The following is a 15,546-nucleotide window of genomic DNA, read 5'->3' on the forward strand; positions in this document are numbered from 1 at the left end:
CAAAATACACGCAAATGTTGTTTTTGCTCTAATGCTACTACCTGTTTGATATGCCTTGGACAATTTTCCTTCTAAAAATTATTGTATCATGGAATCTACTATACTTTTATAAAAAACCAACGAAAAAAAAAATGTATCACGTAAAACATTGTGAATATTGTCGATGATACTGCAAAACGTTCTATGTCACTATAACCTCTGGTGCTTAATTGATCTGTTATCTGTATCTGATCGCTTCTGGCAATCGTTTATCTTCATCAGGCAAAGGCAGACACTTTTGTCACTCCATTTACTAGGGTGTAACGATTTTCAGAAGCATTCCGGTGCAAGTAAGATACTAAATGTCAAGGGTACTAATAGACTTAAACCGTTTTGCAGTATCGCCGACGATATTGAGCGTACGTCAGCGATTACGTATCTTATTTGTATTTGTTTCCAAAACTTACACTGCTAAGTGCGTTGTTCCGCAAGTAAAGCCTTTGAAAATGCTCCATGAAAGCTGTTCCCTCCAAATCATACATAGTAGATATTTTGTTGTCGTCCGCTACCAGATAAATCAGACTTTGATAAGTAGGATTTGTATGGAAGTGTTTGCCAATGCTCGTGATCTGCGGATACAAATTCGATAAATAATCTTTAACGGTAAAAATTAAAGTATTTGGTAAAGTTTATACCTTATTGTTTGACACATTTAATGAGAATGTGTTTTCGGGTAGTTTTGGCGGTAGCTCAATAAGCCCAAGATTGGAGCAATCAACTTCTGATATAATTTTTGTTTTTGCCTCGGATTGATCACCCTAAGAATATGTATTGAGTTCAAAATATGTATGCCTTAATGAACAATTTTGCTTGAGCGTACCGTCACAGTGGTGACCATGTGCTCCTTCTTGCAAGTGCAGTTGCCATAGCCGGGAATGCTGGGACAATCGGTGTTTAGCGGGCGCCATTTGACCAGCTCTTTGATGGATATTAAATCAGTTGAGTTGAACCAACGAAAAGTAAAATTTTGCAAACAAAAAGAATTCTCCTGATTGACGAACATTAGCGAATCGCGAAAGATCGAATTGTAAATGTCGAAGCATAGCATGTTGTTGTTGCCACTACAAGAAAAAAATACAAATCGAATTTTGATACAAAATGCTGAACAATTTCTACATACATACCTTACATCTACCGTTATATTTTGATTCTGATTAAAGTTGGGTATACCCGTTAAATTATTCTTAGATATATCTAGCACCTTTAGGTTTGGCGGTATTAAACCACGCTGCGTGATTTCCGACAGATTATTATTGGACACATTCAGGCACTTGATTGATGAAAAACGTGAGAGGCCGCCAATCAACTTAGTGATATTACCATCGGTGATCGCCAGCGATTGTAGTGTTTGGTAGAGCGAGTTCGATAGATCCAACTCAGACAGTGTTACGTTGCGTATATGCAAGTTGGTCCAATTTGTGGTGTTACTGCACGATGAGATCATGGACATGTGTGTTACGTTGCAGCAATACCACGATGTCGGTATGGTGGGATGTGGTCGACAATGGCAAGTGCCTAAATGTGTGTGAATATCGGTAGCCTGTTGATTCAAATTCGGCAAGGGTTTATCACATAGTTCCTCTTCAGCATAGAAACATTGCCGTCGATATTCTGGGATCTCGGGCTCATTTGGCGTAGCGCTAGTGGTGGTAGGCACAATTGGTCCATTAACTGGCAGCACATTTAGCGGTAGCACGGCTTGCGGCAGGGGGGGTTGATGTAATGCGGGCACGTTCGGTAGTGGTTCCTGGGGTAGTGCTACCGGTACTTCTTCGACAGGTATAGGTTGGGCATGGGGGAGAGCATATAACGCCGGCCAGCGAATTTGGCATATAACCAAGAATACAAGTAGCGAGTGAGCTGGCTAAAAACAGAGTATACAATTAGGTAGATAGCGACACCAATATTATGTACGTATATGTATACATAAAGAAGTTGTATGCCACCTTAAATTACAGTAAATATACACAACCCAAGTTATTGTAAACCAAAGTTACAAAATTTTAATGTAGCCTAATTAAAGTTGATCGAGAAAAACTTAGGCAAAATACTATTTTTTACCATTAAATTCCACATATATATAATGCTTAAACCTATGTCTTTTATCGCCTATTTGTAAAATTTGTATACATTCCTTGGAATTTTTTGTTAAAAGACCTCGAAAACATCAATTCATTGAATATTGTCTTATTTTAAGTTCAAAGCACTCGATTGATTGGCAAGTACTGTATCGGCGCTTAGTTATTTTTTTGAAGCTGTAATCGCTTAAACGATTTTGGCCGAGTTCATTAAAGCAAGTCAGCCGTTTCTCTTCTGTGTCATCTGTAAATTCCAAGTGAAGCCAAGTTTTTCTCCATCTGGTAATTCCATATCAGAGGAGGCATTCCTCTGCATCTTCTAACACCAACAACTAAAGCAATACTTTAAGGACTGGATCGTTTGCGTTCATTCGTATGGCATCACTAAGTCAGCGGAGCGGTTGTAATACATATACAGCTCACCGTCCCATCGGCTGCCGTATTCCTAAGCGCCAACGCGCAAAACTCCGTACATCTTACCTAGAATATTTCTCTTAAACACTCAAGGGATGGCCTTATCATAGGTTGGCATTGTCCAGAGAGGACTGAGCTTCGCAATTGGCTACTCAGTTCAAAGTACTAAGCACTTGTTGTCAAGTTTGGATTTCAAGGCTGACATTATCATCGGTTTGGTGCTGGTTATCAAATGATTACCAAGGAATGAAACCGAAACCGAAACCGTAATCGTTTAAAGCCGTTTCCTTTTTCAAAACAGTAACAGCTGATTTTAAAAACTGCCACTGCGCTATTGTATTTTGGGCTTTAATGCTGTCTCAGTTAGATGCGAATCGTAATTCCCATTATCTTAGTGGATCGAAAACTTCTGAAATTCTCCATCCTCTGTTACTGGCCTTTGCCAATCAAAGACGGCAAGAACGAAGTATGTATTGATGTTCTACAATATCGGAAAAATGAGTCTTTGCGGAAACCACACTTAGCTCAGTTTTACTTATTTATGTACATATGTATATCAAATACCTATAAGCAACAACTCTCATTATATAATAGACAAATTTATGCATTTAGATCTTAGCAAATGTGGTGGCATATGGTTATCATTTTGTATCATTGATTCAGAAGTGTTTTCTTTATATAAATCAAAATTAATCACAATGTTTAACTTTGCCAAAAACAAAAGTTGTTTTAATTTTTTTTTATTCCAAAACCGAAACCGGAACGAAACCGAAACCGAAACAAATTTTGAAGAACGAAACCAAAACCGACACCGAAACCGGAACGTTATTTTCAATCGGTTTCATTCCTTAGTTTGTACGACCGATCACAGGATGATGTTGTCTAGAAATTTTTATAGAGAATGAGTTCAGCCCACTAAAAAATTTCAAAATAACGCCACTCTGTAAATAGCAAAACAAATTTCAACAAATGTACCAAACACAAACACTCTTACATGTTGTGCCTGTAGCTGAATGCGCAAGGATGCTTGCTACAATTAGTTGCGGCCAAAAGTGTCCAGGTCCAAATCGCACAACGAAAAAAAAGTTCTTTTAAAGGCAACAAGTTAAGCAGCGGGAGTCAATTGTCACTTCCTAGGACAACTCTATGTTAAATGTGACAGTAGAAAGAATGCGAGGTATTCGACTCCCGAAAACTGGTGAATTTACTAGTTCTGTAATAGTACTTTCCGCTGTATGGTGTTGTTACTATTTTCTTCCAAAAATGTACATATGTATGTATGTACATGCGTACTCATAAATCGTACATATTTCTTTGCACATCAAGCCAAGCAGGGTTTAAGTTTACGCGCGTGGTATGTTGTTAAATATGAGTATATGATAGATACCTCTTGCTTACACGGCATTTACATGAGATAATTTTGCCAAGACAATAGCAATATATTCACACTTTTTCACTAATCCATTCACACTTCTCTCACTGTCTTTGATTTTTCGAAGACAGTCAATTGTACAGTAAATTGGACAATTCGGTCAGGTCTTGGTTAATTGGAGAAAAAGAGGCAAGACGAACAGGCCGATTCTGAAGAGAAATTCCCTGGGAGTTTTCTCTCTTTTCCCTTTCCTCCTATCATGAGGACTTTTTATATTAAATGGCAGAGTTGAACTCTCAAAACTCTCGGGGAAAATTCTACTCCCTGGTAGTTAATTACACTGGTCTACAAGGGTTTTGCGAATAAGACGGGACCTGGTGTTTCCGAACGGATTTTTCGTGCTGAACACGAATCTGGGGTCCAAAACTTCCCATCACGTCACGTTTTCGAGAAAAAAGGGGTTGAAACCCCTAAAAACAGCGTTTTTGGCCATTTTTGAAAAATTGTAGAGCTGAACCCTGACGTGCTACAAACTTTGTATATGTCAGAAATTAAAGGCTAAATCGTGCCCTTTCGAATGAGCCCTATGCCGAATTAATCGCATGCACCCTTAGATCAGGGGGTGTATTTGTGTCTAGGAGTCCAATTTTTATATCCACCATATTCGACCCGTCATCTTAAATTTTTAAAATCTAACTGCAGATTCGTAATCAGCGACTTTTAATATAGTTAAAACCTTGGCATTATTAATTTTCTATGATCGTTTAAGATTAAATTCTTTCTGTGATCAATTTTTCCTGCACCCCTAAACACAAATACACCCCCTGCTTTAAGGGTGCACGCGATCAATTCGGCATAGGGCTCATTCGAAAGGGCACGGTTTAGCCTTTAATTTCTGATATATGCAAAATTTGTACCACGTCAGGGTTCAGCTCTATAATTTTTCGAAAATGGCCAAAAACGCTGTTTTTAGGGGTTTAGGGGGACATTTTTGACCCCGGATTCGTGTTCAGCACGAAAAATCCGTTCAGAAACACCAGGTCCCGTCTTATTCGCAGAAAAAAAGTTGAAATTTGTAGACCAGTGTTATTGGAGGATTTATTTTTCGGGAGAAACAAATTCCCGGAGAACAAACTTCCCGGCAGTATTAAGAATTGGGCTGAAAATCGCAAAAAAATCACAGAATTATGAAAAAGTGGTTTGTGTTTGGATATTTTAGTAAATAATAAGAAATTCGCCGCAAACGACACTAACGGCGGTTGCTGAAAAATGTATTGTCTTTATAATTGTCTGGACACCTACAACAATTGGACAACTAATACATATTCTCAATTGTGTTGTCTCAAATTGTCTTATGTAAACGCAGCGTTAAGGGTGGATATGACGTTCGAGGGCATTTCAATAAGTATGAATGCATATAAATAGAATAAATTATGGATGATGAGTGGGCTATACTCAGTTTGATCATACTCGCTGCGCTTCTTTGGTATGTATGCAGCATTCATTCTGTAAGGCTGCATTATTTTATGAAAAAACTCTAAACCAAACTTCTGTCGCAAAGCATAACGAACGAATTTTTTAATCGTTAGCCTAGCGAAAGTTATCGGAAGGAAAATTTCAAACTTTGCGTGATATTGATCCAAAAATTGTCGCTAACTGGTTACAGAATGACAGGGAAATGGTAATCTATATGGGAAAGACCATGCGATTTGGCCATTTAGCGTTTAGTTTTTTTCTCCTTTTTCATTTTAGCTAGACAACATTTGTGTCCAAGATACGGCGAAAATAGTTAAATAAAAGAAAAATATCACAACCAATCAGTGGGAATCGCGTTACTCGCTGTTTCTTTGCTGGGAAAATAGTGATGGGTAAAAATCCGACAGCTAGTTAAATATTGAAAGAATGAAGGTGAGAGGTATGTAGCTCTGGGTTGTGTTTAATGCAACCAATTAGCACAATTGTTGTGCCCATAAGCTAACGGTTCAAAACAAAACAAACAAGGGTGGTTGTACTGGGTAGGGCAAGTAATTGAATTTTATTGGCGATCCTTGTTGACGCATTTTCCTGCGCCCCATTGTGACTTGTTTCACTAGGCTGACAGCCGGATATTAGCGTATCTATGCCCTTTAAACAGTGTGTTCGCCTACGTTGATATACATACATACCCGCACATACTTATGAACGTACTTTGTATCTCGTACATAGTATCAGCATATCCCCCTGCTATTGACAAGATAATGCGAAAAAAAAAACAATTTCTTTGCACACGACAATTGATTGGATAAGCATGGTATTTTTACAGTTTATCTTTAATTTTTTATACAATGGTCGGCTGCCGTCTTTAAGTTTGTTTACTTTTTTATGAATTCATACATAATTCATGAAGTCATTAGCACTATTTGTGAGGTATGAATAATTTAAGTAAATCACATACTTCTGTTAATTTAAAGATTATTTAGCATTTTGTATTTATCTACGATAAACATCGGCTGATAATCGATATGCGGTATGCAATTGTTATGTGTTATTTGTGCGGTTATTGTTGTATGGAGGAAGAAAAGCTTTAATGAACGTAATTTTCATTTTACATTTGTATAAGTAATTATTTACCATTATTTGGTAAGGCCTACGTTCTGGTTTTATTACTTTTGCGGTGAGTTCAAGACCTTTCGCTTATACATCTGCTCATTAAAAATCTAAATTGTTTGTAAACACAAAATCAAATATGAAATTGAGACAGTAACATTATCTTTAGCATTTGCGGTATTATCTTGTTTGCGAACTTTGCAGCATACATACATATCGCACCCTAAATCAACAACATTCACAACTCAAAATTAATTTTTTTTTCCACAAAACTGTTTCACCATTATCTAACGTCCGTCAAAATCTTCTTCTGCATCACCATCTTCTTTAAGTGGAAAATTACTATTAAGGGCCGTTTTCTCCACTGCCTGTTAAAGTTAACGGGTGTTTTGACTGCCCGTCAAATATGTCGCTCACTTGCGTATAACAGGCAGTCGGTAACGTGAATAACGATGTTTAAAGGAAAGATAAATTTAGCGTGTACTGTATATGCATTGCTTGGCTTTATCAGCAGAAGATTAAATACTACGCTACATACAATTTAATTAAATCTTTTGCGTGATTAATCCAAAATAAACAACTGTGATATTAGTAAATTTCGTATATGGGAATGGAAATTGCCTGTGGGAGCTCAGCTTGTGTAATAACAAGCATGGAAGACAACAATAACACCAACCGCAAAAAAATTATAAAAAAATAAACGCAAATTCTCAGCCACTTGAAGCTTCCACTTTATTGAGCTAGAATTTAATGGGCTATAAATTCTGAATAAAAAGTTTGTGGTTGCTGTAAAATTTGTGGAATTTTTCTACAAACTTTGAAATTCAGACTTAGATAATGCGCTGTATTTTTATAAAAAATAATAGACATCAAACAAAAGAAAAATAGTAAAAAAACGGGTCAAAATATCGTGTTCCTACTATTTTTCACATGACTGTAGTTGTCACTGAAAAATGTAAAAAGGCGACCTTAAGGTTCGGTACATTTTTTTATTCGAAATCGCCTTGCAAAAATACTTCATACTAGCGATGTTTCGAATGTCATATTTTTTACATTCGCGAATGCGAATACGAATTTTCGGAATGCGATTGTTAGGAATAATAACTAAAAGATATAATCAACTTAATTCATCGTGAAGCATCTGGAATGCAACTAATACAAGGTTAGATAATTTGGCAGTTGTCGCGCATTCTGCCTTAGCCTGTGTTGCTTTCTTTTCTGATTTATAAAAATTACTTTACTAAAATACATGGAGAAATATGGTATCGTATAAAAAGTTCAACAGGTAACAGCCGATGTTTTCATCGATTGTTTGTTGGAAATTAATTTTCTTATTGTGCGAATTCAAGTAAGTATGCAAAAGAATGAAAAATAAGGGAATTGTTTTGAATTAAAACAATAATTTAGATATTTCTTTGCAGAGTATCGGAGTTATGTACAAGGCCCCATAAGTGTGAAGATTAAAATATTAACAACGATTTTTTCATGTGCAGGTCAGGATCACTTTGTGTGTCCGTCCACGTTTGTTGGTCCAGCTCTTTTTACAATTGCCGCCTTTTATTTGTGCAAGTGAACCCGGTGCATATTTGCAAGTAAGTATGTATACCACCCCATAAAAGTGAATATGCTAATATTAATAAAGAATTTTTCATTTGCAGGTCATGATCACTTTGTGTCCATACAAATACAAAAAATTACCAAAAATTTACATTAAAAAAAACCCAAATGTAATTAATTTGAAGATATTGAATATATCATTTTAAATGCAACACATCTAATAATTAACGAGATTGATTGAAAAAAATAGTAGAAAACATCAAAAATTTACATTTAAGAAAACCAAATGCATCGCTAATATAATTTCCTCGAAACACCAATCACAAAACATATAAGTCTACCACTCATTTTTAGAAGAATCGACCTATCTCGGCAGCCAGTTCGAAAACGCCTTATCTCAGAAAAATTTTCAAGAACTCCTACTTCAGAATTTGATGAAATAAAATACCCTACCTCATAATTTGGTTGAAGAACGACCTGTTTCAGCTGCCGATCGGCTGCCAAGATAGGTTGATCTTTTACTCATGTGACGATATATTATATCAAGCATCTTTACTATTTGTATCACAATTTTATGTGAAAGTTAATTCCTTGTCCATTGTGTAGATCAGTGCAATCTTGCATCATGATAGAGGTCGTTAACTGCGCGCTCCGCCCATGTACACATGCGCATTCGCAAGATATTCGTATCATTTGATGCGAATGTGTAAAAAGATGCGAATCATTCGCATGACGAATTCGCAACATCTCTGGCATACAGTATCGGTCATATCTTTAGCGCGTAATTTCAAAGTGATATTGTTTGCCACTTATATTTATTTATTTAGTTTTAAGAATTTTCAATTAAAATACAGTTCATTCTCTGAGAAAACCCATATACATAAACCCAAGCTTAAAACTTTGTAGAAGACTACAAAAACGTGCAACAAACTTTCACCCAAATTTCTGTCTATTTTCTCATAAGTGTTAGAATTTTTTTGAGTACAGAGTTGTATAGCTCATTTAATTTTAGTCTGATAATGTGCTAGTTTCAAATGGTTAAAACTTACTATTGATTTTTTAGATTTTTTTTTTTGCCGAAGGTTTCGCGTTCCATATACAAATAAACTGACGTCTAAAAATATTTACTTATTTTTAAAAGCACAGGTGACAGATACACCACGCTTTTTTATCACCTAGCAATCACATTTTCTTTGCCTTTTTGTTTAGTCTAATAATTATCATACTTAGCTCCTCATTATACATATGTACATTAGACTGCATGACCAAAAAAAGGTGCGGTTTTCCGCCGGGATTACAAAATTTATTATATCTTAAGACGACCACCAAAATATTTCGGAAAAATATTAAGATTTAAGTGAGCTGGACCGATTCCAAAATACCACCAAAAATGGAGTTTTTTATGAATAAAAATAGTTTCTTAAAGAACTTTTTGAAAAAAGTCCCCTCAGATGACAAAACAGATTAAGCTTAAAAAATCTGCATGAAAATATTTAAATATCTTTTCAACGGAATCGTAAGAATGAGATTTTTGATGCTGTTTTTACCTATTCTGATTTAGACTTATGGGATCTCAGTAGAAAGGTATTTTCATACTGTTTTTATTTCTGTCCAAATAAAAAATCATTCATGTCCCAATATGTTTGTTTTTTCAAATACCAACACATCTTAATTCAACTTTGAATGACGTTTGTTCNACCTATTCTGATTTAGACTTATGGGATCTCAGTAGAAAGGTATTTTCATACTGTTTTTATTTCTGTCCAAATAAAAAATCATTCATGTCCCAATATGTTTGTTTTTTCAAATACCAACACATCTTAATTCAACTTTGAATGACGTTTGTTCATCCTACCTTTCTCTTTCATCCTTTGAATGAGTTTATTAGCAAAGAAATAAAGGAAATACCTTTCCACCGACACCTCTTAAGTCTAAATCAGAAGAGTTTAGGCTCAGTTATTCAAGTTTTTCTTATAGCAGTCTTTGAAAAAAGTTAAAAAAACAGCATCAAAAATCTCATCATTACGATTGCGCTAAAATCTTTTTTAATTATTTTTTAAATATTTTTATGCAAATTTTTTAAGCTTAAACCGTTTTGTCCTTTAAGGGGATTTAAAAAAAAAAAAATTTAAGAAACTATTTTTATTCATAAAAAACTCCATTTTTGGAGGTATTTTGAAATTGGTCCAGCTCACTTAAATCTTAATATTTTTTCGAAATATTTTGGTGGACGTCTTAAAATATAATAGATTTTATAATTCCAATGGAAAAATAGTACCGATTTTTTTTTGGATGGGGAGTGATGCAGTCTAATGTACATACAACCATGCATATGCATGTGAATAGGCATACATACAATTTTCCACAAAATAATAGAGTGCGATATTTTGACAAGTTTTGGCTATTTGTCTTTTGTTTATTTAGTGTTTATTACTTTTTTATAAAAGTCTAGCTGGCTATACAACAAACACCATATAAATTTCAACCTTTTTTATCAGAATCTTACAAAAAAAAATGTGGTATGCAGTTTTGAAGCTAATTTAATTCTAGTGCAAGTTTCAATTTGCTGAAAAATTCTGTTTATTTTTAAGATTTTTTTTTTATGCTGTTTCATGTTTTTTCTAAACAAAGTAGGCTCGACAATGTTCTTTTATATGGAGGACACTGCAGGAAAACAAAATTTCCAAAAATCACCGGGATTTTTGAGCAACTTGAAACTTGTAGTTTATTAAACTAGAATTAAATTGCCCAAAGATTGTGATTAAAAAGTTTCAAATTTTGCTGAAAATTTGCAAAATTTTTATAATTCTTGTACAAAGTTTAAAATCAGAGTTTATATGGTGTTTGATGTGTAGCCAGTTAGACTTTTTTAAAAAAGTAGTAAACATTAAATAAGCAAAAGACAAATAGCCAAAACTTGTCAAAATATCGCACTCCTATTATTTTGTGCACAACTGTATATGTGTGCATTTACGAGTATGTACCTACATGCGAATTTACAAACTGAAACCAAATTAGCTTTTGGTTGGTAGTTTAATTCGCTTTAAGAGCAATAGCTGAATTGTATAGCTGAAAACCTGAAAAGCTGTGGAGTTTTACTCTAAAATTCGATTACGCCCTCGCCAAAGGATTTACACCGCTTTACGAAATTTTAATTACTCCTGCCAACAAATATAACTTCGTTTTGCGGCGAAGACTCGAAAACGATTTCAATGCAATTGAAAGGTTGGGATTCGAATTATCAAATACCTGCCGATTAGTCAAAATTGTAAAAATATTTTTTATGTGGATCGAAGACTTACATATTTAAGTATGTTTGTATGCATTTATAAGTATTACTAAAGTCGGATTAAGAACATTTTTTACCACCTACGTATGTACTCTACATATGTATTAAGGCCATTTAATTTTTCGGCTAAATATAAACATTTTTGTTTACGCGTATATTTTAAAACACCTTGCGATAAGATAGAGTGTCTAGCAATATGACCACATCAAATTAAGTTTACTTACGAGAATTCATCTTTTATGTATGTATGTACAATGTAAAGATATGTACACACATACATTCATATCGTCGTTTAAAGTGCAAAACCGCGTATCAGAAAAATGCAAAATCGCGTATGTAAAGTTGTAAAAATTATTTTCTAGAGGGTAAAAACACTCATATTTCAAAATGGTTCTCTTTTTTATAAAGCAATCGAATTTCTGGCTAGTATATTTCAGGACGAATGGATAAGGATTGAGCCAAGAGCTTGTGCGAGCAAATCCAATTTTTGGCAGCCAATGTCAGTTACGCGGTTTTGTACCTTAAACGTCGATATGTATGTGAGCCATTCTTTTTTAAGTCGGACGGATTTCTTAAAAAATATTATGTCATGTCTCCGATTCACTTCAAATTTTTTATGGGTTCTATACACGAAAAAAGCAAACACGTGTTTGAGGATTTTTTTTCTCTTTTATCTTCGGAGATATGATCTGTAAAATTTTGCATTTTTTCGTGATTCTGACTGGTCATGTACTACTTCAAGTCGCTATATTTCGGGTTCTGCGCATCGTACAGACTTCATCTTAACGTCGTTTCAAAGCTAAAGAAACGGGCTTAACATTTCTATATATAAGGTGGTCACGATTGTCCCAAAGCTAACTAGTTAACATATAATCTTTTCGAAGACTTTGCATTGTGAAGACCAGTTAATTCTTCTTCTTCTTCTTCTTTATTGGCGCTGTAACCGCCTAAGCAATTTTGGCCGAGTCCAAAACAGCACGCCAGTCATTTCTCTTCTGTGCTAACTGACGCCAATTGCAAATGCGAAGTGAAGCCAAGTCCTTCTCCACCTGGTATTTCCAACGCAGAGGAAGGAGGCCTTCTTCTTCCTCTCTTACCAGCATCGCGGCCCGCATTGAATATTTTCAGAGCAGAGTTAATTAGGGATTTAAAATTATACCATCGTATTCCTTGTTTAATTCTTTATAAAAACATGTTTAAAAAAATTGGGGGTTTTTCAAAAACTATTTTTAAAATCATTTCTTTTTTATGACAAGATGGTTTTTTTTTTTTGTGAGAGGCAACATTTTTTTGTAATTTGTTTTTGAAAACTTATGATGAGATATATTTAGCAAGGTGTTGAAACATCGGTTTTGGCAAAAATTTAAATTTTATTGCAGATTCCGATAGAATACATATCCAGCTATAATATTTGTATGACGTGATTTTTCTTTAAGGCGACAAACCCCTAGAAATGGGCGTGGCAATCAGAAAACAGTTTTCTCGCTCCCTCTTGACAAAATCAGCTCCCTTAGCAAGACACTGTATGTGGGTTCGTGTGTGTGTGCAACCTTTTGTAAGGGAGTTAAGGGAGTGTCAAAACTCGAATGTCAATAGTGAGCAAACCTTTAATTATTTCATGGATGATATTCACTTTTCTAGGTTAGGTTAATTATTTCATGGATGTATTCACTTTTCTAGGTTAGGTTAATCGAGTAATATCAGATTCGAATTTTTTACGATTTTCGATAGCTCTGAAAATTCGTATTGCTGTGGGGAATCCCAATTTGACAATAGTTGTGTTTTTTTTTTATCCAGTAACTTGCCATTAACTTTATTTTTAAGAATTCGCTCTCATAGAAAAAATTTGCAAAAAAGTACACGAACGCTTTTCCAGTAATAATTTGCAAGTTTCATGAACAGCTGATAAATTGGTTGTTTATTCGCAGCAAATTCCTAACCAAACAATATATTTTATATTTAAATAGGTTTATTTTGTGAAACTCAACAATAAAAACCCACAAACAGTTTCCTTATTAGTTTAAATTTCATCCAGCAACATGCGATCAGCTGTTTTTCGTACTGGCAAATTCTTACAAGTAAAATTCAGTAAAAACTTGCAACTTTAACTGTCATTTTTCGCTCTCTCAATTTCCCCTACTTTGCAAGTTTTTGCGTACGAAAACGCCAAAACATGAAAATTCGTAAAAACTTTTACTGGATTTTACTGGAAATGAGTAAAAAAACGCAACTAATGTTTAGAACAGCTTTCATAAAAAAACATCAAAAAATGACTGGAAACGGCCAACCATTTTGACGTGTATGGAAATGGCCCAAAATTTTTTAAAAATACATTTTTTTCTTCTTGATAAAAATACGTTTCTAAAAATTTCTTCGCAATCAGAGAAGAAAAAATATTCAACTCATAAACATTTTTTTCAATTTTGATCAAAAACTCCAAAATTTATGGTAATTACATTTATTAACCGACTTCAAAAAAAGGAGGTGGTTATCAATTCGTCGGAATATTTTTTTTTATGTATGTTACCGCATAACTTTTGACTACGGTAACGGATTTCTATAATTTCTTCATTATCATCACATCTTGTTGAGGAGTAGATCTTATAAATCCTAGATACTCTAACAGAAGGTCATTCATTCCTTGAATATCTTCTGTCGAAATGCCCGAAAAAACTTGTAAACAACTTGTATACAAAGAATGTTTCTATTTCTGGATATTAATTTTTCTCAAAGTGAAAAGATTTTATATTTTTACTTTAAATGTGATATCCCTTCGCCAAGGGCAGGTTTACCATCGAAGCCGAATGACTCTCCAATAGTTATGGTGGGCATCTGGATAAACTATATTAAAATTGTTTGCATCACTGGAAATACCGTTTTTTAATTCTTCTTACAAAATTTGTATTTTTTGTAAAATGTTAAAAACACATTTTCGTGCTATAGAGTGGGCTGTGGTTTAGCTATTTATTTCTTCAACCTAAGTACCAAATCTGTGTTTATTATTTATTGGAATTTATATGGAGGTAAATGCACAACACCGTCAGCTAAAAAAATTATAGAAAATCACCAGTAATTTTTAGCGACTGCAAACTTGCACTTTACTGGACTAAAATTGAAGGGGCTACAATACAGTACCCCCGAAAATTTTCTAAATATTCCGAATGAAGAAGTTTGAAACTTTGCCAACTTTTTAAGTTCCTTTCTTTGTGTCTTTTTGAATTGTAGTGTAAACCATGGCCCACAGCTGTATCCAGCCAGCAAGAAAATGTACAATTTACGAACATTATGTTTTACGAGGGATTCTCGATCGGCGAAAAGTTAGAGAAAGACTCGTAAACGATAAAACAACAAAAAGTAAATGAACGAGGCTTGTAGTAATTTGTCAGCACAAGAAACAATTTTTATTCTGTTGGAAATTTTTCTTAAACCACAATATTTGACAATATATAATATTCGCATACGAATGCGCTCTCGATCCGTTTACGACTGTTCACAGGCGCTCGACAATTTCAAGCGAAAAAGTACTCGAAAACGAATCGTAAACGACTATCATAAACGACTTTTTAGCCCGTTTTTCTTCGAGAAAATATCCAGTTACGAGCTCGTTTACGATGATTTTGCTGGCGGGTTTTGTACATACATAGTATGTAGCTCTGTGTACGTTTTTTAATGTACATATTTGATACGTAATTTGCATTTAATCTGTTTGCACTTCTACCTAGTGCTAAAAATAGTCTTGATTGTAAGTGTTGTGCACATATTCAAGGAGCGCTTCAAGTACAAAGAAAGACAAACAAAATCAGCATACATACATACGTACATCATTGCCCTTTCTGTAGGTCTTATGGTAAATAAGACTCCGGATGAAAACGACACGTGTATTTAAGTTTAAGGGCCGGTTGCTCAAAGCCTGGTTGACACTAATCACCGGTTAAACATCGTTATCGACGTTACCGACACCATGTTATTTGCATGGAGCCGAAAACGTCGATAACGATGTTAATCGGTGATTAGTGTCAATCAGGCTTTGAGCAACCGGCCCTTAGGGTCGGCTGTTCAATGTCTGGTTATCACTACTTGCCGGTTAGACATCATTATCGACAATTTCGACATCATGCGTATAACATGTGATCGTTGTATCTAACCGGAGCTTCTACCTCCGATTTGTGCTAATCAGACATTGAACAACCGGCCCTTAGGCCCTTAGGACC

General features: G+C 34.7%; 1 protein-coding gene across 4 annotated transcripts in view; it reads right to left on the minus strand.

Moving 5' to 3' along the window:
• Nucleotides 1–312: 312 nt before the first annotated feature.
• The window catches only part of hfw (leucine-rich repeat domain-containing protein hfw), a 20,528-nt gene continuing 5,294 nt past the window's right edge, over nt 313–15,546 (minus strand). Inside the window, exons 1-6 of one of the 4 annotated variants that reach the window (XM_017621898.1) lie at nt 6,771–6,938; nt 6,514–6,599; nt 1,164–1,903; nt 860–1,100; nt 675–797; nt 313–608 (exon numbers count right to left, since the gene is read on the minus strand). In XM_017621898.1, coding sequence (XP_017477387.1) covers nt 420–608; nt 675–797; nt 860–1,100; nt 1,164–1,903; nt 6,514–6,516 — 1,296 coding nt within the window. In that variant the 5' untranslated portion in view covers nt 6,517–6,599; nt 6,771–6,938 and the 3' untranslated portion in view covers nt 313–419. Of the gene's footprint in view, nt 609–674; nt 798–859; nt 1,101–1,163; nt 1,904–6,513; nt 6,600–6,702; nt 6,939–15,546 lie in introns of those variants that run through there. The other 3 variants (XM_017621897.1, XM_017621899.1, XM_017621896.1) reach the window with 3 other exon arrangements.

Source organism: Rhagoletis zephyria, unplaced genomic scaffold (genome assembly GCF_001687245.7).
Source record: "Rhagoletis zephyria isolate East Lansing unplaced genomic scaffold, Rhagoletis_zephyria_1.1 Rzeph_scaffold_02628, whole genome shotgun sequence".
Lineage (NCBI taxonomy): Eukaryota > Metazoa > Arthropoda > Insecta > Diptera > Tephritidae > Rhagoletis > Rhagoletis zephyria.